Source organism: Anopheles stephensi, chromosome 2 (genome assembly GCF_013141755.1).
Source record: "Anopheles stephensi strain Indian chromosome 2, UCI_ANSTEP_V1.0, whole genome shotgun sequence".
NCBI classification, from domain to species: Eukaryota; Metazoa; Arthropoda; class Insecta; order Diptera; family Culicidae; genus Anopheles; species Anopheles stephensi.
In genome coordinates, this window is record NC_050202.1 from 41,125,527 (window position 1) to 41,149,360 (window position 23,834).

The 23,834-nt window shown below is 50.6% G+C and overlaps 2 protein-coding genes across 10 annotated transcripts in view; one reads left to right on the top strand and one right to left on the bottom strand.

Moving 5' to 3' along the window:
• Positions 1–18,411, top strand: part of LOC118506329 (spectrin beta chain, non-erythrocytic 1) — a 53,207-nt gene extending 34,796 nt beyond the window's left edge. For 6 of the 8 annotated variants that reach the window (XM_036043295.1, XM_036043298.1, XM_036043294.1 and 3 more), the window contains 11 exons: positions 1,641–1,757; positions 2,170–7,353; positions 7,419–7,564; positions 7,863–7,913; positions 8,276–8,390; positions 8,481–14,321; positions 14,402–14,638; positions 14,841–15,072; positions 15,131–15,268; positions 15,548–16,069; positions 17,480–18,411. In XM_036043295.1, coding sequence (XP_035899188.1) covers positions 1,641–1,757; positions 2,170–7,353; positions 7,419–7,564; positions 7,863–7,913; positions 8,276–8,390; positions 8,481–14,321; positions 14,402–14,638; positions 14,841–15,072; positions 15,131–15,268; positions 15,548–16,069; positions 17,480–17,781 — 12,885 coding nt within the window. In that variant the 3' untranslated portion in view covers positions 17,782–18,411. The remainder of the gene's footprint in view (positions 1–1,640; positions 1,758–2,169; positions 7,354–7,418; positions 7,565–7,862; positions 7,914–8,275; positions 8,391–8,480; positions 14,322–14,401; positions 14,639–14,840; positions 15,073–15,130; positions 15,269–15,547; positions 16,070–17,479) is intronic. The other 2 variants (XM_036043299.1, XM_036043293.1) reach the window with 2 other exon arrangements.
• Positions 18,412–18,540: 129 nt separating this feature from the next.
• LOC118506333 (nucleolar protein 16) lies at positions 18,541–19,542 on the bottom strand. 2 transcript variants are annotated; one of them, XM_036043307.1, is made up of 3 exons: positions 19,392–19,542; positions 19,181–19,312; positions 18,541–19,089 (listed from the first exon to the last, which is right to left on the bottom strand). In XM_036043307.1, the coding sequence occupies exons 2-3, from the start codon at positions 19,282–19,284 to the stop codon at positions 18,588–18,590; spliced, it is 606 nt and encodes a 201-aa protein (XP_035899200.1). In that variant the 5' UTR covers positions 19,285–19,312; positions 19,392–19,542; the 3' UTR covers positions 18,541–18,587. The 2 variants fall into 2 exon arrangements, with proteins under 2 accessions (XP_035899200.1, XP_035899201.1); XM_036043308.1 differs by having other exon boundaries at positions 19,181–19,334; positions 19,392–19,493.
• Positions 19,543–23,834: the final 4,292 nt, after the last annotated feature.

Here is a 23,834-nt window from a genome sequence, read left to right on the forward strand (position 1 = left end):
GTCTTGTTAGCTACCCTGAAACTGCCGCACAAAATCGCCTTAATATATCGCTTCCGCACTTGACCGAAAGCATTACTCACTTTCCCTCGTGCGGATTTTGTAAGGTTTAGTTTGTTGCGTTTTGGTCGGTGCCTGGTCTGGCCTGGTCTGCCCTGGTCGTTGCTTTGTTTGCGATGGATATTTTTGTCAAACGCTTTCTCACTGGGTGTGATTTGCATTTTATCCATTCCAAATTGAATTAGCGATTCGGGACAGGCTGTGGCAACGTTCGGTGCCTCGGTAACTCGGTAACTCCGCGTCCGCATTTTGCGAAGATAGAGGCACGTTTATGAATGTGCACAGCAAAGACAGTGGCGCGGTGTGAACGGACTGTTGCCTTAATCCAATGATTAGGGTAGGGTGATGACTCGCACCGAGCGCTGGTCTTCTGGTATGTTAATAAGTGTAAGGACAATAAAAACGTGCCCACCAACACACGATGTGTGCGTTGATCGTCAACATATGACTATCCACATTTGTTGATCATCTATTGGCCAAACCCGAAGCAGTGCTATGGAACACAACGGTCTTTATGTTTCACAGCAATCGTTTTAAAAGTTCGTTTCATGATACCCAGAAAATAGTTAGAATAGATTATTACTGTATCTTGATAATAACTGGAACAACATTTCCCCATTTGATGTTCCTTTCACAAAACACCCACAGCAATACGGGTCGTGGAATGTTGGATTTAAAACTAACAAACAATTTGTACGCCATTTGCCCAAATCGAATCAATTACTACTGTTGATTGCATTATAATATACTTACTTCATTGAACAGTTGTAAAGGGTGTTGGATGCTCTCGTACGTAGGAATGAGGAAGAATGATTGGCATTCAATTCTCACCGGGGTTTTCTGTTGTGGGCTCGCCAACCTTCCGATACGATTCAGCAAAAATTCGGCTTCCTCCGATTCGTTCTGTTGAATCATCTTTTTTTGTTCTTGCCACCTTACCACTTTTCCATTGAAGAGCCGGCCATTGAAGAAAAAGTGTTGCGAACAGGTGATGTATGCGGTAAATTAGCTTCCACCCAACAGCAGCATCAGGGTCAGGGAATCTGTGAAACATCGGATGGGTTCGAGCAACACTTTCGGCCGGCCGTCTGGTTTACCAATCGATCGCCCGAAGAATGAAGCCACTAATTCAATTAGTCGTCGTTCGAACAGTACATCAACTTCAGGCGGTTACAGTGAACAACGATGGTGTGTTCGGGAGAAGAGCGAAAGATAGAAAAAAAAAATAACGCAACCCCATCAGCCCCCTTTCTGCAGTTAGGAAAGTCTAACGGAGCAGACCTGTAGCAGGTTTTTCAGGGCTTCGTTTTAGCCTATTTTAAAGAAGCCGAGTTGGCTAATGTTTGGGTCCGGGGGGGAACCGCGCAGGGAGCCGAGCGCTGATTAGTTTTTCATTCGATAGTTTTGTGTATTTCTCCATCGCTGAGCCTGATTTGGCTGAACGATCAATTCCGAACCACCGATACCGCCGACCGGCTAGCGGAGCCGTTATGAGAAATGGCGCCATTAACCCCTTCGATTGTCTACCACAGATCCGCGTTAATCATCTACTGTGTTCCCCTTATGTTCCTCTGTCGTTTTAGGTTCGGCTGGAATCGATCGGTGCAGAAGACATCGTAGACCATAATCCCCGCCTTATTCTCGGCCTGATTTGGACGATCATTCTTCGCTTCCAGATTCAGGAGATCGAAATCGATGTGGTAAGTGTGTGTGTGTGTGCGTGTTTGTAGAAAAAAATCTTGCTTTTTGCTGCTGAACATTGATCCATAAACTTACATTATGCTAATAAAATCAAAAATTTATTATCCGCTATCATCAGTCCAGTTTACGGTTCTAATCGCACTAAGAAGATCATTTTAGGTGCTAAGAGAAGATTATAGATTGTTGTCAGCTTGTCAGGGACAGGTTTCGGGTTTTACATGAAAGTAGAGTATTTAAACGGTTTTATTTTTCCATTCAAATGAGTGTCTGGAGAGGTTACTAAATTCCTATCATGAACGTCTAAAGCTGAGTTAGATTGGGTTTTGAAAGTCACTTCTTCAGTACGATTAAATTGAAGATTGTGAATATGTATTAACACATATTGTTTTCTCTCGTTATGCTACATTTCAGGACGAAGAAAATGAATCGTCGGAAAAGAAGTCCGCCAAAGATGCGCTGCTGCTGTGGTGTCAGCGCAAGACCCACGGGTACCAACATGTACACATTACCGATTTTACCAACTCGTGGCGGTCCGGTTTGGGCTTCAACGCGCTCATTCACTCGCACCGTCCCGATCTGTTCGATTACAACGGGCTCATGCCCGGACGGAACATTGAAAACCTCAACCATGCGTTTGATGTGGCGGAACGCGAGCTGGGCATACCGCAGCTGCTGGATGCGGAAGATATCGACACGGCCCGACCGGACGAAAAGTCCATCCTCACGTACGTTGCCTCGTACTATCACACGTTTGCGCGGATGAAGAGCGAGCAAAAGGGCGGCAAGCGTATTGCCAACATTGTCAACAAGCTGATGGACGCGGACAAAAAGAAGATGCAGTTCGAGCACCTGATAACGAACCTGCTGAGCTGGATACGGGCCAAGACGGTGGAGCTGGAGAAGCGCAACTTTCCCAATTCGGTCGAAGGCATCCAGGGCGAGCTGCTAGCGTTCAAGGAGTACCGCACGGTCGAGAAGCCACCCAAATACAAGGAACGTAGCGAAATCGAAGCCCTCTACTTTCACGTTAACACCCTGCTCAAATCGCTAAATCAACCGCACTACACGCCACAGGATGGTAAGATGATAAACGACATTGAAAAGGCCTGGCAGCGGCTGGAAAATGCCGAACATAACCGAGAGGTCGCGCTGCGTGACGAGCTCTTGCGGCAGGAGAAATTGGAACAGCTAAACTTCAAGTTCGAGAAGAAGTCGGTGCTGCGCGAGGGATACCTGAACGAGATGATCCAAGTGCTGACGGATCCACGGTACGGTCCGGCACTGCGGCAGGTCGATGCCACCGTCAAGAAGCATGAAGCCATTTCGGCCGATATTCTGGCACGTGCCGATCGGTTCAACGATCTTACCGATATGTGTAACGAACTGCACGAGGAGAACTATCACGGCAAGGACCGGGTAAAGAAGCGCGAGCAGGAGGTGATTACGAAGTGGAAGGAGCTGCTCGAGCTGTTGGAAAATCATAAGCTAAAGCTGTCGCAGATGAGCTCGCTGATGAATTTGTTGCGCGAGATCGATGCCACGATGACTACCATAAAGGCGCTCCAGGCACAGTTTGCGTCGGAAGATGTGGGTCCACATCTGCTTGGCGTGGAGGAACTGTTGCAAGCTCATTCCCTGCTCGAGCTGCAGGTTACGACGCTCGGTGAAACGCAACGTCGCTACGTTCGCCAAGGCGAGGCGTTCAAAAGAGGTGACTACAAAGATACGAGCCAACTAGACGCGAAGCTAGCCGAACTGGCCAAACTGTACCAGGAGCTGCAAGCGCTGAGTGCGGCTCGTCGTGCGCGGTTGGACGAGGCGCGCGATTTTTACCAGTTCGTGGAAGATCACGAGAACGAGGAAGGATGGCTTGTGGATAAGCAGCGCATCTGTAAGGCTGGTATTACGGCGAAGGATCTGCGTGCCGTCATGTCGCTGCAGCAAAAGCATAAAGCACTAGAGGACGAGATGAAGGTGCGCAAACCAAAATCGAACCAGATCACCGAGGCGGGAAAGAAACTGATCGGCGACAAACACTCGCGAACGGCCGACGTGCAAGGCAAGATCGATTCGCTTCAGGAGCACTGGAAAGCGCTGGAAGATTTGGTGGATCTGCGCAAGCGACAGCTGGAGGATGCTTCCGAAGCCTACCAGTACTACGCCGATGCAAACGAAACCGATTCCTGGTTGAACGAAAAAATGGCATTGGTCGCATCGGATGACTTCGGTGTAGACGAACCGTCAGCCCAAGCACTGTTGCAGCGCCACCGGGATCTTCAGGGTGAGCTGAACGCTTACTCGGGAGACATACGCAATTTGACGCATCAGGCAGAAAAATTAATCAAGGCTGGCATTTGTACGCTAGACTTGTCGGCCGAACCGGAACCGGTGCAGGAAATGGAACAGGAAGAGTGGGTGAACGAAACTCGTCTAGTGCCGAAGGAGGTGTGGGAAGACGAACCAGTCGAGCGGCTGGAGCATCGTACAGTGACGGAAAACAAGCTGCTACCGCACGTTCAAGCGCTGTACCGTTTCGAGGGTCAAAACATGAAAGTGTCCAAAGGCGATGTAATGATTTTGCAGAACAAAAACAACGTTGACTGGTGGAACGTCCGCAAGCTCGACGGTACGGAAGGGTTTGTGCCGGCAAACTACGTGAAAGAGATCGAGCCTCGGCCCGTGCCCTGTCTGGTGCGCAAGGCGGAGAAGGTAAAGGTGATGCAAAAGGTGAAGAAAACCATCCTGGTGAAGGAGGTGATACAGGTGAAGCGCGTCCGGCCGGCCAAGGTTAGCCAGATGAAGCCGCTGGTTAAACGGCGCACGCGCGGCGACGACCCTACAGCCATCGATAGCAACGACAGTGTCGATAAGCGCCAGAAGCACATCAACGACACGTACGATCAGCTGCAGGAGCTGGCCGACAGGCGACGTGCGTTGCTGGAGGACTCCATCTGCCTGTTCCGCTTCTACCGCGAGTGTGATGATTTTGAAAAGTGGATAAAGGATAAGGAAAAGATGCTCCGTACCGACGATCCAAAGGGGAGCGTGGAAACCGCTCGGCGTCAATTTGAAACCTTTGTAAACGATCTTTCCGCGTCATCGAAGCGCGTGGAAGCGATCGACTCGGATGTGGAAGATTTCGTGCGCCAAGGACACTCGCAGCTGGATAAGGTCAAGGCTCGCCAGCGGCAGATCCACCAGATGTGGGAACATCTCAACTACCTGAAGGGCCAGAAGGAAAAGAGTCTGGAGGGCGCGTCAAGCGTGGAGCTATTCTACCGCACGTGCGAGGAAGCGATCGATTGGATGAACGAAAAGATGACACAGCTCGATACGGCTGAGGTTGGTCCGGATCTGAAAACCGTTCAAGCGCTGCAGCGTCGCCACGAAAATCTGGAACGCGAGTTGGCCCCGGTTAAGGAGAAGGTGAACCGCGTGAATCTGCTGGGCAACACTGTCAAAAACTCGTATCCATCCGAGCGCGACAATGTCAGCGAAAAGCAGCGCGAAATTCAAAACCTATGGCAAAAGGTCCAGGAAAAGGCTAAGGAACGCCGGTCGCGATTGGAGAACGCCGTCGGGCAGCAGATTTTCAACAACAGCACCAAGGCATTGCTTAGCTGGATAGCCGGGTGCAACAACCAGCTGAACGCGGAGGAAACGGCGCGTGACGTCGAAACGGCCGAAAAGTTGCTGAAGAAGCACAAGGATTTGGGCGAGGACATACAAGCACACGACGACGAATTTGCGCAGCTAGCCAAGCTTGGTCAGCAAATTCTCGACCGCAATCCTGCGCTCACCGAAGACCCTGAAATGGCCAACAAGATTGCGAAGCTGGAGGCCGAACGGCAGCAGCTACATGCTGCCTGGCTGGCGAAAGAGAAGAAGCTGCAGCAATGCATCGAGCTGCAGGTATTTAATCGCGAAGCGGATAAAATTGATGCGACAACGAAAAGCCACGAGGCGTACCTGGAATACGACGATTTGGGTGATTCGCTCGACGACGTGGAGGCCATCATGAAGCGCCACATTGATTTTGAAAATTCGCTCGGCGCACAGGACAAGATCCTGAAGAACTTCTCCGACGGAGCCGATCGGTTGATTCGCAACAACCATTACGACGCCAAGTACATTGATGAGCGTCGTGCGCAGGTCTTGGCACGCCGCGAGCGGGTCAAGGAGCTGGCACAAAAGCGTCGCAACGCACTGCAGGCATCGAAGGATTTCCAAAAATTCTCGTCCGATGTGGACGATCTGAACCGGTGGTTGGCGGATAAGACCAAAATTGCTAGCGACGAAAGCTACAAGGACCTGTCCAACCTGCCGCGCAAGCTGCAGAAACATAAGGCGTTCGAGCGGGAGTTGCGTGCCAACGAAGGCCAGCTGCGTATGGTCAACAAAGAGGGCGAATCACTGATCAAAACAAACAACCGTGCCGGTGAAGTAAACGATACGCTGGTGGGTATCAATCAGAAATGGAAGGATTTGGTAGCCACGTCGTTGGAGAAGGGACGGCGGCTGGAACAGGCGGCACTGCAGCGGGAGCACAATCGCTACATCGAGGACTCGAAAAGTAAGTTCGACGAGCTGGATCATGCACTGCAGAGCAAGCAGGTGGGCAACGATTTGCGCAGCTGCAAGGAACTGATGAACAAGCATCAGGTGCTGGAAAACGATATTGCTCTGTGGGAGCAGAAGGTGGCAGAGCTGGTCACCACCGGCGAAGAGATGGCACACGAGGGTCATTTCGACGCTAACAACATTCAGAACGAGACTAAAAAGTTGCAGCTGCAGTTCGCTGGTTTGAAGACACCAGCCCGCCAGCGCCGCGATGCGCTGGACGAAAGCTTGCGCTTCCACAAGTTTGTGTTCGAGCTGGACACCGAGCTGCAGTGGATTAACGAGCATCTGCCGGCTGCGAAATCGGAAGTAATCGGTCAAAACCTTCACCAAGCACAAAGCCTCTCGAAGAAGCACAAAAAGCTGGAAGCCGAGATCGAGGGTCATCAGCCGATGATAAACAAAACGCTGACGTCGGCCGAGAATCTGATCAACCAGAACCATCCGGAGCGGGCCAAAGTGAAGGAACTGTGCAACGCGCTCGAGAAAGCATGGGCTGATCTGCAGGATCAGTCGGCGGAACGATCGCGCAAGCTCGAGCTATCGCTCAAGGCCCAGCAGTATCTGTCAGAGGCGGGTGAAATTGAAACATGGCTAGGCGAACGGAACAACGTGCTTCGATCTTCGGATTATGGGCGGGATCGCGATTCGGCGACGAAGCTGCTCACCAAGCACAAGGTGATCGAGCTAGAGCTGGACACCTACTCCGGTATCGTGTCCGAGATGGGGCATACGGCATCGGCCATGATTGCGGCAAAGCATCCCGACAGTAAGGTGATCGGCGCTAAGCAGCAGCTTATTGAGAAGATGCTTAAATCCTTGCAAAGACTCGCTGGCCAGCGCCAAATACGCCTCATGGAAAGTCTGTATCGCCACGAATACTTCATGGAGTCGGCTGAACTGGAACAGTGGATCAAGGAGCAAGAGCAGGCGGTCAATTCGGAAGACTACGGGCATGATTACGAACATTTACTGGTAAGTTTAGAGCTGTCTGGACGTGAGTGACACCGGCGTTACTCGAAACATACTTCCCGTTTTAGGTTCTGCAAAACAAGTTTGACGACCTCAAGCATCGCATTGAAGTTGGAGCGGAGCGTTTCAATCAGTGTGAAAATTTCGCCAAGAAACTGATCGGCGGAGACAGTCCGTATGTTTCGGAGATCGAGAAACGTCAGGAACTATTGAGGTAAGTGCGTGATGAACGCGTGCCTGTTGTGTTGAACAAAACTTTCTCAACTGCTGAAACTCGATTCGGTATTCGGTACAGTACAAAAGCTAACCTGAAACATTACCGTCTTTCCTTGTATTTATTCCAACCCGCGGTATCTATGTTCCTATCGGTGCATGCCCACACTCCTCTGTCTCTATCTTTTCTGCCTGCGCTTCTATCACACCTTCGTTCTTCTGTTGGTAACGAAACATAAATCAAATCAATTGCCCCGAATGAATCCACGACCGATGCTGGACCAATTTTCGCAATAAAGATTTTTCTCTGAAGCTCAGCTGGATGTCGCCGATTTGTATGAAAACCTACGGTAAATTTCTCTCGCGGTCCCTCGTCTGTCTGTGTTGTACGCTAAACCAATGGTTGCCTTCAATGTCTATCGTGCGTGTGTGTTCTTTCATTATCCTGGTTCAATTGCTACTCGCGCCTGGGTTGTTAACTTCGATGTTTCATTTGTGTCTTACAAGCATCTAATTCATGTGCTTCATTTTATCATCTTCCCAACCATTCTTACCCATTCTTAAGAACCATTCTAATTCTAACCAATCCTTCTAACGCTTATTGCTTTTGACCATCTGTAAATAGATAGCGTTTATGTCGTGCCGTTAGAAATGTTACAGATTGCGACAATATGAGAATGTACTAATGATCTTTCGACACTTTCTCCTACAGCAACGCTTGGCAACAACTGCTTGAACAGCTGGATGCGCGTGAGAAGAAGCTCCACGCTGCCGGCGAAATTCACCGGTTCCATCGTGATGCAGCCGAAGCATTGTTCCGTATTCAGGTAGTAAAAAGACTACATTTTTATTCCAACTCAACCCTTTCCAACGCACTCTCTTTACGTCCTTTCCGTTCTCCGTGCGCGCTTTTCCAGGATAAGAATGCTGCCCTGTCGAGCGAACTGGGAAAGGATTTGAATTCAGCTCTAGCGCTGGCACGCAAACACGAAGCGTTCGAGAATGAGCTGGTACCGTTGGAAGCTCAGCTGCAGGTGCTGGTTGACGATTCGTTGCGCCTGCAAGCGAAGTACCCCGGAGACAACGCCAAGGCAATCGCGGCCGAGCAGGAAAATGTAATTCAGTACTGGAACTTGCTTAAAGAAAAGTCCGCCCTGCGCAACGATCAGCTACACGCGAGCTGCGATCTGCAGCACTTCCTAACGCAGGTGCGCGATCTTATGTCGTGGGCAACGAACCTCAGAGCTGCCCTGCAAGCCGAAGAGCACGTCAGCGATGCAGCCGGTGCTACAGCGCTCAAGATTCAGCACGACGCCATATACGGCGAAATCGAAGCCCGCGAGCAAACGTTCCGCGAGCTGAACGAGCTGAGCGATTCCATGGTCCAGACGGGTCATTATGCGGCGACCGAGGTAGAGGAGAAGTGTTCCGCCCTGCTGGATGAGCGTGCCAAGCTACATTCGGCGTACAATAAGAAGAAAATCTTGCTGGAGCAAAAGATCGATCTGTTCTGCTTCATGCGCGATGCGAAGGTGATCGATAACATTTCCAGCGGCCAGGAGGCCACCCTGTCCAGCTCCGACTTTGGCCAAACGGTCGAGGTGGTGCAGGATCAGGTGAAGCGTCACGAAGCGTTCGAGAAGCTGATCCAAACGCAGGACGAAAAGGTGGCGATCCTGCAGGACCACGGCCGTAAGCTGGTGGAGCAGAATCACTACGATAGTGAGAACATCCGGCGGCGCTTGCGCGAGATTGTCGAGCGACGGCAAAAGGTGAAGGATTTATGCACGCTGCGACGGCAAAAGCTAGCGAATGCGCTGCTTTACGCGCAGTTCATCCGCGACTGTGCGGAAGCCGGTGCTTGGATCAACGAAAAGCAGAAGAAGCTGGAGGCGGATGCGCACAGCTATACCGGCACCAGCAATATGGAGGATAAGGTGAAAAAGTTGAAGAAGCTGCAAGCGTTCGAGGCGGAGGTAAATGCCAACGAGGGTCGCATCGGCGAGGTGCGCGACAAGGGTGAAAAGCTGATCGGCAAGAAGCACGAGTGTGCCGGCGAAATTCAGGACGAGTTGGTGAAGCTGATGCAATCGTGGAACGTGCTTTTGAACGAGCTATCCTCCCGCAGCAAGGGCCTGAAGGAGGCGCAGGATATCCTGGAGTTCAACACGCAGCTCGACAAGCTGGAGGCTTGGATCCGCGACAAGGAGATGATGATCAACGCTGGCGAGACGGGTCGCGATTTGGAGCATTGCAATGCGTTACGGCGCAAGCTGGACGATGTGGACAGCGATATGCGGGTCGATGATCAGCGCATCAAAAATATCAATCAGTTGGCAGATAAGCTGGTGAGCCAGGACAAGGTCGAGGGAAAGAACGTCCAGCAGCGCAGGGAAAACTTCAACAACAAATGGAAGTCGCTGCAGGGCGCACTGAGCCGCTATCGGGATCTGCTCGCCGGAGCGTACGAAATACACGTGTTCAACCGGGACGTCGATGACACGGCGGAGCGTATAGCTGAGAAGATGCTCGCCATGAGCGTCGATGATACGGGGCGCGATTTGATTGCGGTGGAAGCGCTGAAACGCAAGCAGGAGGCCATCGAACGCGACATGACGGCTGTGGAGCAAAAGATCCGCGAGCATGAAACGAGTGCGGCAGCGCTGGCCGATAAGTATCCGGACAACGCGATCAACATCGTGGAAAAGCTGGACGAGCTGAAGAAACATTGGAACGAACTGCAGAACGCAAGCGTGAAGCGGGCGGAGCTGCTCAAGCAAGGCTACACGGCGCACAAGTTCACCGCGAACGTGAAAGAGCTGGAGCTTTGGGCGAACGAAATGATCAAGCGCATGGATTCGGCTACCAAGCCGGCGACCATTGCGGACTGCGAAGCGCAGATACAGCTGCACAACGAACGGAAGGCTGAAATCGACGGGCGGGATCTCGTGTTCCGAGAGCTGAAGGAGCACGGGGAACGGTTGGTGGCCGAAAACCGCGAACGTTCCGTTCGCAACGATCACGTCGAGAAGGCGCTGCGCAATCTGGAGGACCTGAACAAGCATCTGCATGACTCGTGGAAGGGCCGCTCACGCGGTTTGAAGGAAGCGCATCAGCTGCAGCTATTCAAGGAGCAGGCCGATCAGATTGTGGAATGGCTGACCAACAAGGAAGCTTTCCTGAACAATGATGATCTGGGCGAGTCCTTCACCGCCGTGGAAGCGTTGATAAAGAAACACGAAGCGTTCGAGAAGCTGCTGCACTCCAATCGCATCGGCGAGCTGGAACGGTTTGCAGAGGAAATTCTGGCCGAAAGCCCCTTTGAAGCGGACGTGATCAAGCAGCGGCTGTATGCGGTTATCAGCCGCAAGGACAAGCTGCTTGCATCGGCCGAATCGCGCAAGCAGAAGCTGCAGGAAAGTCTACAGCTCCAGCAATTCCTGCGCTCGCTGTACGAGGTTGAGAAGTGGACGAATCAGAAAATGCAAATCGCGCTGGACGAGAACTATCGCGAGCCGAGCAACTTGCAGAGCAAGATACAGAAACACGCCGCGTTCGATGCGGAGCTTCTCGCCAACTCGGGTCGTGTGACGGCCGTCATAGAGGAGGGCGAATCGCTGATCAATGCCGAACACTACGCGAGCAGCCTGGTGCAGGAACAGCTGGACATCGTGGAAAGCGAGTGGCAGAAGCTGAGCGAAGCATCACGCGAGAAAAAGGAACGGCTGGCGGAAGCGTACGATGCGCTTCTGTTCCAGCGCAGTCTGGAGGACTTCAACAACTGGATGGACGAGGTAGAGGCCCAGCTGTCGTCCGAAGACTATGGGCGCGATCTGGCTTCCGTGCACAATCTGCTCAAGAAGCACGATATGCTCGAGGCGGACGTTGCCCATCATGCGGACACCTGCGAGCAGATCAGGGCGACCGACGCGAAGATGCTGTCGTCCGACCATTTCCTGAAGGACGAGTTGCACGAAAGTGCAATGCTTACGATCAAGCGCTACCATTCACTCCACGAACCCACCACCATCCGGCGCGACAATCTGGAGGATTCGCTGCAGCTGCATCAGTTCTTGCGCGACGCCGAGGACGAGCTGCTGTGGCTGAACGAGAAAGAACCGCAGGCTGCCTCGAAGGATCTGGGCAGCAGCCTAACCGCGGTGCAAAGCCTGCAGAAGAAACACCAGGCACTCGAGGCAGAAATCCTCATCCAGGAACCGATCATCTCCGCGTTGGTGCAGCGCGGTCAGCAGATGATCCGCGATAACCATTACGCGGTTGAACAAATCGAGCGACAGTGTGGCCAGCTGCAGAACAAGCTCGTGAACTTGCGCAACCTCACAAACGTTCGACGCCTGCGGCTGCTGGACGCCGTCGAAAGCCAACAGTTCTATGCCGAGGCAAACGAGGCCGAATTCTGGCTGCGCGAGAAGAAGCCCATCATCTCGTCGCAAGACTATGGCAAGGATGAGGATTCCGTTGGCTCGCTGCAGAAGAAGCTGGATGGGTTGCAGCGAGAGCTGGTCGCGTTTAAGCCGACGGTGGAAAAAATCGAAAAGCTCGCGAGCGGCCTGCAGACACGCGGCCACTTTGACAGTGACAAAATCAAGAACAAAAACGATAAAATTCAGTACCAGTTCCAGGAGCTGAATCGGTTGGCCGGCGAGCGGGAGAAGAAGCTGGCCGAGATGAAGAAGCTGTACGAGTTTGTGCGCGAGATCGATGATCTGCAGGAGTGGATCGAGCTGCAGATGACGACGGCCGGTTCGGAGGAGTACGGTACGGACGTGGAGCACGTCGAGCAGCTAACGGCACAGTTCGAATCGTTCGTATCGAACCTGAACGCAAACGAATCGCGCGTTACGGGCTGCGTCGCGAAGGGCGAGGCATTGCTGAACGACGGCAACCCCAACAAGGACACCATCAAGGCAAAGCGCGACGAAACGAAGCAGCTGTGGGAAGAGCTGAAGGATTTGGTCGTTGCACGTCAGGAGGCGCTGGCCGGTGCGCGGCAGGTGCACGTGTTTGACAGAACCGCCGATGAGACGATCGCTTGGATCAACGAGAAGATATCGTCCGTACTGTCGGAGGACTATGGGCACGACCTAGAGACAATCCAATCGCTGGTGCGCACGCACGAAGCGTTCGAGGCAGAGCTGGGCGCCATCAAGGAGCAGCTGGAATCGGTCGTGAACGAGGCGCAAAAGCTCGCCGACACCTACCCCGACGCAAAGGAGCACATCGAGGTGAAGCGCGATGAAACGATCGAGGTATGGTCCGAGCTGAAGGAGCGAACGGTCCAGCGCAAGGAGAAGCTCATGCAGGCCGAACAGCTCCAAGCGTACTTCGACGAGTACCGTGATCTGATGGCGTGGATCAACGAAATGTTGGCCAAGATCACCGCTCCGGATCTAGCGAAGGATGTTGCCGGCGCAGAAGCACTGATCGGCAAGATCCGGGAGCATCGTACCGAGGTAGAAGCGCGGAAGGAAGCGTTCGAGGTGTTTAACCGCACGGGACGGAAACTGATCCACGACAAACACTTCCTGGCCAACGAGGTGCAGGAGAGGATCGCCGTGCTCGAGCAGCGCAAACGCTTGCTAGACAACACCATCGTGCAGCGGCTGGAGATGTACGAGCTCAACCTGGACACACAGCGGTTCCTGAAGGAAGCGGAAGACATGGAAGGCTGGATCATCAGCCGCCAGATGCAGCTGAAGGACTCGAAGCTGGGCGACTCGATCGCGCAGGTAGAGGATCTGTTGCGCAAGCACGAAGACTTTGAGAAAACAGTGGCTGCCCAGGAGGAGAAGGTGTTGGCGCTCAAGCGCATCACGCTCCTGGAGCAACGGTTCAAGAAGCAGCTCGAAGCCGAACAAGCGGCACGCATCGCCGAGAAGGAACGCATTGAGCGGGAACGCCATGAAGCGCTGAAGCAGAAAGAGGTTCAACGCATCACGGAGGAACGGCGGCGACGGGAACCGGCCTCGATCAACGGCTACAACGACTCCGTGTCCGGAATGGGTAATGCGAGTGGTGGTCATTTGTCGTCGCCCGCTGGCGCTGGCATGATGGTCGATCGCAACGACTCCTCTGTCGGCTCGGGGGCCGGCATGATGAACACCTCCAACAGCACGGCGTCGGTCGGCGTAAGCCACGCGGATCAAACGAGCCCGGTGCAGAAATCGAACTCCTTCGCCACGATGCTGCAGGAGCGCTTGCGGCGCGGATCGGACAGCAACATCAAGCGGGCGGAGAGCATGAAGATGGGTCTGAAGCCGGTGAAGCGTGCGCCCTCCTTCACGACACGTCGCCGGGCCCAGAGCTTCCGCAAGAATCAACGTACCGGCGGTGCGGGATCCGAGTCGGACGCTTCGCTTCTGCCACCGGTGGAAGTGCAGGGATTGCTGGAACGCAAGCACGAGCTGCAGTCCGGTGGGAAGAAGGCGCCGGTACGCTCGTGGAAACCGTACTACACCGTCCTGTGCGGTCAGTTGCTGTGCTTCTTCAAGGACAGCGAAGACTTTGCCATGCAGAAGGCGGCCACCGCTCCGGTGAACATTCTGAATGCGAAATGCGAACGGGCGGAGAACTACACCAAGAAGAAGAACGTGTTCCGGCTGGTGTTGCTCGACGGTTCCGAGTTCCTGTTCATGACCACCTCGAAGGAATCGCTCAACGAGTGGGTGAACAAGATTGCGTTCCACGCCGCGCTGCCACCGAATCTGCAGCTCATGAGCTACGACGAGTCTGTGAAGGTAGGCGAGCATTCAATTTTACCCTCAAAGGGAGTCAGTAGCTTTAATCGGACGTTTTGTTTTTCTTTGCCAACAAACAGCAAAATAACAGCGCGCCCGACATGAAATCGATCAGTTCCGCCCAATCTCCGACGCCCGACCGGAGTGATGCCGCGTCGTCGATAAGCTCGCGGACTTCTTCGCCGGACAGCCAGCGGCGGGATTCGCGGACCTCGCTAAACAGTGCCAAATCAGGATCGGGAAGCAACGGTAGCTTCCACACACCGCAGACCAACTTCCTGCAGAAGCAGAAAGAGTTGCGCGAACAGGAGCTGCAGGTAGGAACCGTCTACTCTCTACTGCCTTTGCTTGGTCCGAATCAGGGTTAAGAATTCCCACAAATTGTCTCAAGATAGCGAGGCTCCTCCAATTGATCCCTCTAAGGGTTAAACTCCCAAGACGCCCCGTCGTTGCATACACTCGCCCTTATCCTCTCAGCAAGGTTCCGAAATGAATTAAGCAAATCTGTATCTGTTGCAGCATCAGCGCATGTCATCCGGTCAGCAGTACAACAACCTTCCGTCCCCGACTGCACCGGGACCGATGCCGGAAGTGTTCGGATTGGCCGACAAACCTCCGATCCCGCCGCGCGGCATGCCTCCCCCGGTCCCTCAGCGTCAGTCCAGCACGGACAATGTGCTGAACAGCAACAACGGCTCCGTCCAGATGCGCTCTAAACCGCCTGGCTCAGCCAACAGTCCCAACGGAAGTGGTAAGTGTGGTGAAGGGTTTCCACGTATGTTGATTGCTAATCGGAAGGCGCTTTCCAGACTACGATAATGCCAACATTCGTCCGTACTCGCTGCAACCGGGCGCGATGTCCAGCAAGTCGCCACCTGCATCACAGAACGGCGGCAACCTCACCGGCGAAGACGTGTGGTTACGAAACAGCGAAATCAGAACATCGGGTAAGTTGGGTCATCTGGCGTAGTGGCCGCTTGTGGGTCTTGAAGCGTTGTCCGCCAGCTGCTGGGTTATTAATGGTTCGTTACACACACACGTACAAACACAGACCACACGCCTCTATTCCTCTTACTACACGCTCTGGAATTGTTTGAATACATGGACAGGGAGCGTCAACTGCACTTTGTGTCAATGTTATGTTAAATGTCGCTAATGTATGTGTCTTACCCCCGTTCCTCTGTAAACCCCATCCCCGATCGTCGCCAATTCCTTGAAACTGTTAGACTATTCCGTTCCACCGCTTCCGGTCACCTCCACACCGTTGAGCACGTTTACACCGCTGAAGCCTCCGTCCGGTTATCAGCATCCGGCGCAACACTATCACCAGCAATCGCCGTCCTCAGCCACAGGGACGGCCACCTCAACCTTCCAACCTCATCCCAACCATAACATGCCTCAGCAGCCTCAAAAGCATCAGATCGATCAGTTTATTCGACGCGAGCAACAGACGGGAAACAGTTCGTCTGCCCGCACGGGAAATAACGGCACGTCCCGTACGACATGGCACCATCCGATGGTTCCTACCGGCAATGGAACCGGCAACACCACTAATGAACAGCAGCAACAGCTGGCTTATCACGGCAACGGCAAGCAAAGCCATCATCATCAGCATCACCATCCGCATCATCACGGGCCGCAGGGAAGCATGGGGACGCAGCCGCCCCCACCACCACCACCCACGCATATGGCCAACAGCAGCAGCAACACCTTTGGCAACAGCATCAACCTGGACGGCTTCAGCACCGGTACAGCCATGGGGCAAATGCCTCACTCTCTCTCTCTCTCTCCCCAAACTCTCCCGTTGCCATCCCTTCCCCGGTTATCTGGCTGTCGTTCTCGCTAAGCCCTTTTCTGAATCATTGTCCCTAACCCACTCCCTGCTCTTGGTGTTGGCTCACGTTATCTCCATGGCGATTGGTCTTTGCTATCTCGAATTGGTTTCCCGGCTGTTGATGGATACTTTACTGTTGAATTGGTTAATTTGTGAACTGCTTAACCCAATGTCCACCGAAATTTGTTTGTTCTTTAGATTTAAATAACTAATTTATCAACTCAACTCGATCGTTTCATATAGCGAGGTTTTAAAAGAAAACCCCTTTGTATGAACCATTTACTAATCAACCTGATGTTGTGTAGCAGTTGTGTTTTAGATAGGAAAGCGAGAACTCATAAGAATTGTACGATTGATTGGTGTGTGGTATTTGTAATATTTTGTATGATCGTTACAATTTCACGATCAGCCACATATTGTTTCTACTGTTAGTACCTCTCGCGGGATCGCACTTAGCCCCGTCTAGTGATCATATTATTTTGAAATTGAATTATGATCGCCAAATAACGATGATATTAGCATTTTTTTATTTTCGTAATTACGGCCAGAGGGTGGCCGAGGTGACAGCGACGCCGGTCTTTACACTAGATCGCCTGCTCGTCTGCCAAGACCTTGGAGGTTGTTATTGCCAACGAAAGAAGGAATAATCACTGCCAAGACCGTAAATCGGATTCGCCATTACCTCTAATATCTCTCCGATCAATGAATCGCTCTCCGTTTGCTTCGATTTGCGTGCCTTCGTCATCGAATGCGCGACACTACGATCGAATCACATGCCGTTACCATGCAAACACGAGCCGATATCCAAAATTATTTGCTTTAAATAGGCTTTTAAATGAAAATCTCATCATAGTGGCATGTGACGCAAATCGATTCAACTTTTGAAGCACTTTACGTGTTCTACCGAGAACTAAATCAATCAACCACAGAATTGAAGAAGGGAGGGAGGTGTTATATAAGTTTTTCTTTTACTTCAGCAAGTAAGAACAGATAAGTCATTTTTAATGGTGTTTGAATTTACTGTACAGCATAACATTACTTTATATCCCTAACCGATCAAGTTGACCTTATAACAACTATTCTCTTTTTTAATCAGAATACTTTGCCGAAATGGCATTAGTAAAAGCGGTCTCTTACTAAACAACTACTGTAATTATTTTTGTAAATTAATATTCGGTCGGTATTATTTTACTTCGATGTGGATTAAAACGTTACTGAAAATAACGCAAGAAATTGATTCCATTCCGTTCGGTGAAGGACATACCAGCACTGCACTGCACTGCACAAACCGACTCTAAATCGTGCCATCTGTTCCTCTCTGCAGGTTGGGGTCAGTCCCGCTTTGATGCAGCTCGACCAACATCGTTGCCACCGGCTGGCGCCAACAACAACAACAACAACAACAACGGTGGCAGCACGAGTGGTGGCCCAACGACGACGACGTCGCTGGTAGGCCAAGACTTTGGCCAGCTCGTATCGGGTGGCGTCGGTCGCCATCAGTCCGCCGAGAGCTCTAGCGAAAGCGAGGCCAGCTTTATCAAGGGCGGCAAGGAATCGTCGAGCGGCAAGGACAAGAAGGGCGTGTTCAGAATATTCTCCAAGAAGAAGTCTAAAAACTCGAGTTAGAAGGGGAGGTCCCTACCTACCTTACCTATCTATCGATCACTCGATCGTTTTACACAGACACACAACACTTGTCGGTCGGTTGAAAACGATATCAACCAGCATACGCCTATCATATTTCTTATTGAAACTTTTGTGGTGGTGCGCCACACTATCCGCTTTCTTTCATGTGTTTGTCTAGTTTTTTTTTTGTTTGCTTACGTGTTTTGTATTGATTAAGGCGTAAAGGGCGGACAGTTAATAAGGAAAAAGCATATAGTTAGGTTTAACACAGGAAAAAAAGGAAGAAGAAAGCGAAAGCAGTAACAAACATACATAGTAGGCAGCGCGTTTTTTAGTAGATTGGTTAAAGATTAGTATTTAGCATTAAAAGAGCTCTGTTGTTATTCGCACGTCCAAGTAGGCCGAACGTTAGCTAGGCGGTGAAAGTCTTTGAAGAAAAGCATCTTTCGCCGCTTCCGCCGGGAGAGTATAAAGGGTGTCGATAAGATTTAGTTGGATTATTGCATATACTTTTAAAAGAGTAGCTTTTTTTGTTTTGAATGTATGTTATTCGAGGTTAGGCCATTAGGAGTGTTTGTAATAGCGAATAAATAGTATCCTTAATAATAAAAGCATTAACAAACTTTGGAAGGGTTTGGTCTTTTGAGTGAGACTGCCATCCCAAATCCCAACCATCAAGACAGCCAAGCCAGGGTCTACCAACGACCTGTTGCGTGTTCTACGCACACTACTAACTAGAGCACATCAAACAGTGGCACATAGGTTGCTTTGTTGATTTTATTATCACTCACCAAGGGTACACAACATTACGCTTCATCGTCGGTACAAAATTCCTTCCACCGTGGATCGTTCGGATCGCTCATGTCGCAATCGACCCAACCCTTGCGCTCCAGGTACGGCGTGCACTGTTCCGGAATGCGCAGAAAGCGGCGAACCTTGGCACGGTACTGTCGCCACGTTTCCTGCTCATAGTTGGTCCTGTCCCGGGCCATCGCCTGGTAGTTGAATCCGTGCCGATCGATCATCCCGGTAATGATGCGCACCATCGACCGTGCCATCCGGAACCGGGTGCCTGCGAATTCGTTCGCTTGCTGCTCCAGCTCGTCGGCAACGTGCTGTTTCGGGGCTGGCTGCGCCGGCCGCTTCTTGGTGGTCTGTTTTCCCCCGGCCAGTGCCTTTTCCATGTCCAGTATTTGCTTCTTGACGTTCGGGACGGGAATGGCACGGTTCACGTTGTACGCGAGACCCATTTCGCGGATGTTTCGTGCGGGCAGCTTCGTTCTGTCGTAAGCGGCCCGTATCTCCGGACTGAAACGAGCAGCGACAAAAGGCGAAACGGAATTAAAGGGGCTGCGCTGAGCGAGGGAGATTTTTTTTTAGCACAGTGCGATGCGCTTACCATCGGATGGAACCATTGCGACGACTTTTCTGTACCATTCGCTTGCGGTTGCGAGAATAATCATATTTCTGGTTTTTCTTCGTTTTTCTTAACCGTTGTACCATGGTGGTAGTTCAGGTAGAGACTGTGAAACTAAGAGAGAGTAAGGAATGCACTTTGGATCAAACGAAGAAGTTCAATCGATCAATCGATCAGGTTTCATTAAACTTACGAGTTACAGGGATATTTTAGCGAAAACACTTAATGTTGGTTGAATTCCGCAGGTCGTTCCGTTCCGTTGTTGGTGCGAGTAGTACGTAAACAACGCGTTGTTGTGACGGCCATGCGGTCTGCTTGACAGCCAATGACATTTGAAGCAATTTGTTTATAGTGCCGCGTCGACTGCTTCGTAATAGCACAGTGGTTGTGCTGGTTACATTTTTGAATTTTTAAAATCATTTTTTTAAAGTTGTGCTACAGATGTGCTTAATTCAAATAAAAAAAAGTCTGGTGCAGGAAAGCAAATGTTTGTGGTCGCGTACAGCTCCAAATTACAGGAACATCAAGCAGAAACAACTGCTTTGGGAAGATATTGGCCGCAGGCTGAATGTGTCCGGTGAGTGACTTGCTACCTGCTCTGGTAAAGCATTTCCATCGAATACAACTTTGCAGCGTTCGTTATGGAAACAGCTGGAAGGGTTTTTTTCAATTTTATGATCAACCTTTGTCGGTAATTCATGTTAGCACGCACCATCTCTCTCACCGTTCACCTCTTGGCGAACTGGCGGATACTTACAGTGCCTCAAACGGAAATCCGAACACGATTCAATTCGAACCTGGGCTCGAGGAGTTTGAAAACGATTTGCTTAACCCAGAGCTGAGGAGAACCATGATATCTTAATGACCGAAATGGACAATAGAGTGCAAAGTAACTTCGACGTTTGCAGGCATCACTGGAAACCAGCATTAAGTTAGTTAAACAATCTGATAAAAATTTTAAAAATACGCTAGCTTCAATTGCCTTTTTAAGTAGTTTTGGGAATACTTTCTCCACCTATTTCGATAGCAAACACCCTTCTTTGGCACTAATACCTCGAGAGGTCTCGGCGCGCCATTTCTGTTTTTAAGTGACTTGATTTTACCCGCAGCCAAGTAGTCAGCCTTAAGTACGGGAAGGATACGGTCTGGATAGGATTCCAGGAATCCCTCTGGAAGCTCTAGCCCCAGGGATCTGGAAGCCTAGCCCCAGCAGGGGAAAATTTATCCTCAGAGTAGAGCAATAGCTCAACAATGTAGGGCCCTTTGGAGGTATTATTCCTGGACCATAGTTTTCCATAGTTTTAGGGTCTTCTATCAAACACTTAAACACTTTTAACGCACCTCCTGTCTAAATTCGCTTGAGGCAAATTCCGGGGCAGCAAATTTGGGGGCGGTCCGGCGGCCGAGCTGAAGGTATTAATTCCATTAGCTGAAGGTATTAACTGCCGTACCGATATGCTTTGCGATTAGGATTGTTTCATCTCCATGTTGCACATATTCACAGGAACGTTTGAAGTGAAATATTTGAAGGGCGAACACATCGTGATCGAACCACTGCCAACGATCAATACACTAGAACCAATGCCCGAGGAAGACGAAGTTCCTGCTGCTTCAGGACAGCGAACGAAGCCTGGTCGCACATCATCGGCGGATAATGGTGTAGAGACACTATTGGAGTTTGAGAAAGAGATACTTCAGCTGTGGCGAGAGCATGCGAACAAGAAATCAACCAACAACTACTTTTTGAACAGTTTGGTAGAGTCGTTGGATTCGGTTCCGCCGGAGGTGCAATTGCACATCAAAGAGCAGTACACCGGCATGATGCATTCGGCCATAAGAGAACACTATCAAATACCACCAGCTGAAAATAGAGAGTAGATAATTTAAAAAATAAAATTGACCCAAGCTCCAAACAAACGGTGTGATCATTTTTTGTCTAGATTAATGTCGTTATAGGAAAAGAAAAAAAGGAAGCAGGAGCAATGGTTCCAAGCTCAGGTTCGTCATTGAATTGGTTGAAGTCACTCCATTGACGACATTGAACTTACGAGCGTGGTCGTCCGGTGTCATTCTCTTGACCGTAAGCAACCTTTAAGGCTGAAGTTACAGCTTCATTACAGACACAGGTGTTACAGACATCTGGTTATGTCAAATTTTAAACGCGATTTGACAGACGACTGGTAAGCTTCTGCTACAAAGAAAAGCCTCAAACCAATGAATAGTATGTTATCTGTATTAACTTAAAGAAGGGGACCCCCTATGTATCCCACGCATGGGAGGGACCTCTCTGAATTAAGTTCAAGTTCAGACGCCCGCATCTGATTGGTGGGAAAATTGGCCGTTTATGAGCAAACTCTTCTTAACACGGGCCATATCGAAAAATCTCGCAGTAATACCTCCGCAGATGCTGCACTGTAGCTTATCTTCCCTTCCTAAAGCAATCTGATCAGTTTCAGTCAAAAGTGTTGTGACAAGGGTCGTAGTTTACGGCAACAGATTAAAGCCAGCGCTTGTACTCGATTGCAATTAATCAACCAATATCCATGTAGTCGAAGTAGGCTACCACTAACGCTAAAACCAAAGTAGCTATTGGTTCGATCAGGTATATAAGCAGAGTAGTCTACGTTAAAGTTGGATTTTGAGTAATTCGCTTGCCACTAACGGGTCGAGTTTTTTTTTAAATTCTATAGTAACGGCCTTTCTGTGTTGCTAACGGTAGGACCGGGGTTCAAATCCCATCCAGACCACCGGCCCGTACGTACGTAGGGCTGGATACTTTGCTACAGGTAAAATCATGTCACAGAAAGTCATAAATGGCTGGCTGGCCGAGCTCTCTCGAGGTTGTTGGTGCCAAGGAAGAAGAAAAAGTTGGTTTTTCTGACCTAAATGAAATAGAGCTTTCCTGTACAGTTTTTCATGGAAACTGCAGAACTGAGAGAACCATGTATCTACCTCATGCAGAACCTGAAAGCTTCCTGGTGGTAGGATTTATAAGTGACGAGAATTTTGAGAATCGTTCAAGAGAAATATGTGGACTATGTGAAACACAATTTTTCTGAAGAAGTATGTGGTGCGTTTGTGTAAACTGCTGGGTGAGTTCACATGAAGGTAAGTTGGTACCCATTTAGTGGCATTAGATAAGTAGGTGAGACAACTGAGAGGTAATCTTCAGAGAGGATTCCGAAACGGAAAATCAACCACTGACCAGATCTTCACGATGCGGCAAATCTTGAAGAAGATAACGGAACAGCAGCTCCACTCCTACCATCTCTTCATTGGTTTAAAAGCCGCATATGACAGCATAGCCAGGGTAAAACTGTACGACGCAATGAGCTCTTTTGGAATCCCGACCAAGCTTACCAGGCTTGTACGAATGACAATGGCCAACATCACATGCCAGGTGAAGGTGGATGGAAAACTCTCAGGGCCCTTTGCTACCACCAAGGGCCTGCGCCAGGGAGATGGGCTTGCCTGTCTCCTCTTCAATCTGGCGCTAGAGAGAGCCATCCGTGACTCAGAGGTGGAAACTTCGGGGACCGTCTTCTATAAGTCAATCCAGATCCTGGCATACGCTGATGACATAGACATCATTGGTTTGAGGCTCTCCTATGTAGCAGAAGCTTATCAAAGGATCGAGCGTGCGGCACAGAACCTCGGGTTGGAGATTAACGAGGTGAACACCAAAATGATGGTGGCACAACCAGTGGCCTTACAAACAAATACTGATTTACGCAGGGGTGATGTACAGATAGGTGACCACACCTTCGAAGTCGTCCAAAACTTCACCTATCTGGGGTCAAAAGTCAGCACCGACAACAACATTGATGTTGAGTTACGCATAAGGGTGCTGGCTGCCAACCAACCGGTCATACTTCAGCCTGAGGAAACTTCTCCACTCTAAATACCTGTCGCGACGGACGAAGCTAGGACTGTACAGAACATTTATAGTCCCAGTACTCACATACGCCTCCGAGACATGGACTCTGTCCAAAACTGACGAAGACCTCTGAGCCGCGTTCGAGAGGAAGATGCGCAGAAGGATTTTTGGCCTCGTATGTGTGGAATGACAATGGAGGAGCCGCTACAATGACGAGCTCTACGAGCTGTACGATGGCCTCACCCTCGTGCAGCGCATTAGACTCGCCAGCTACCGGTGGGCTGGTCACGTCATGAGAATGATACCGGACGACCCATTTCGTAAAGGTGCTTTTAGGCCGTCCACACGGACAGAGGAGGCGTGGTAGGCCCAAATTGAGATGGAGTGCTGGCGTTGATGCATCCGCCAGAACGGCTTGGAATACGGATTGGCAGACGACGGCGCTGAACCGTGAGCGGTATCGAGGATTGTTGCAGCAGGCCAAGACCGCAAAGCGGTTTTAGCGCCTGATAAGTAAGTAAGTAAGTAATCTTCAGTCAACGGGGAAGTTATCCCGTGCCTCCAACCCGCACTAGATTATCTGTTGTATGGCAAGGTACATCACAACGGTAAAGTAATGTGCTTTGGGCAAATTACAAGAAATTCGTATGAGCTCTTATGCTGGATTTTTAAACAGTCGAAAAAACAGCAAATTTGTTGATCGTCCCAACGATTGAGTCGCTGAAGTTTGTCCGTCTGATCGATCCCGAAAGACCGGAG

Bases quoted from the DNA above. Each gene is read 5' to 3' on its own strand.
- LOC118506333 (XM_036043307.1), bottom strand. From the start codon at position 19,284: ATGGTACAACGGTTAAGAAAAACGAAGAAAAACCAGAAATATGATTAT. The intron at 19,090-19,180 runs GTAAGCGCATCG...TGCTCGTTTCAG, and splicing joins CGCAATGGTTCCATCCGATG to TCCGGAGATACGGGCCGCTT.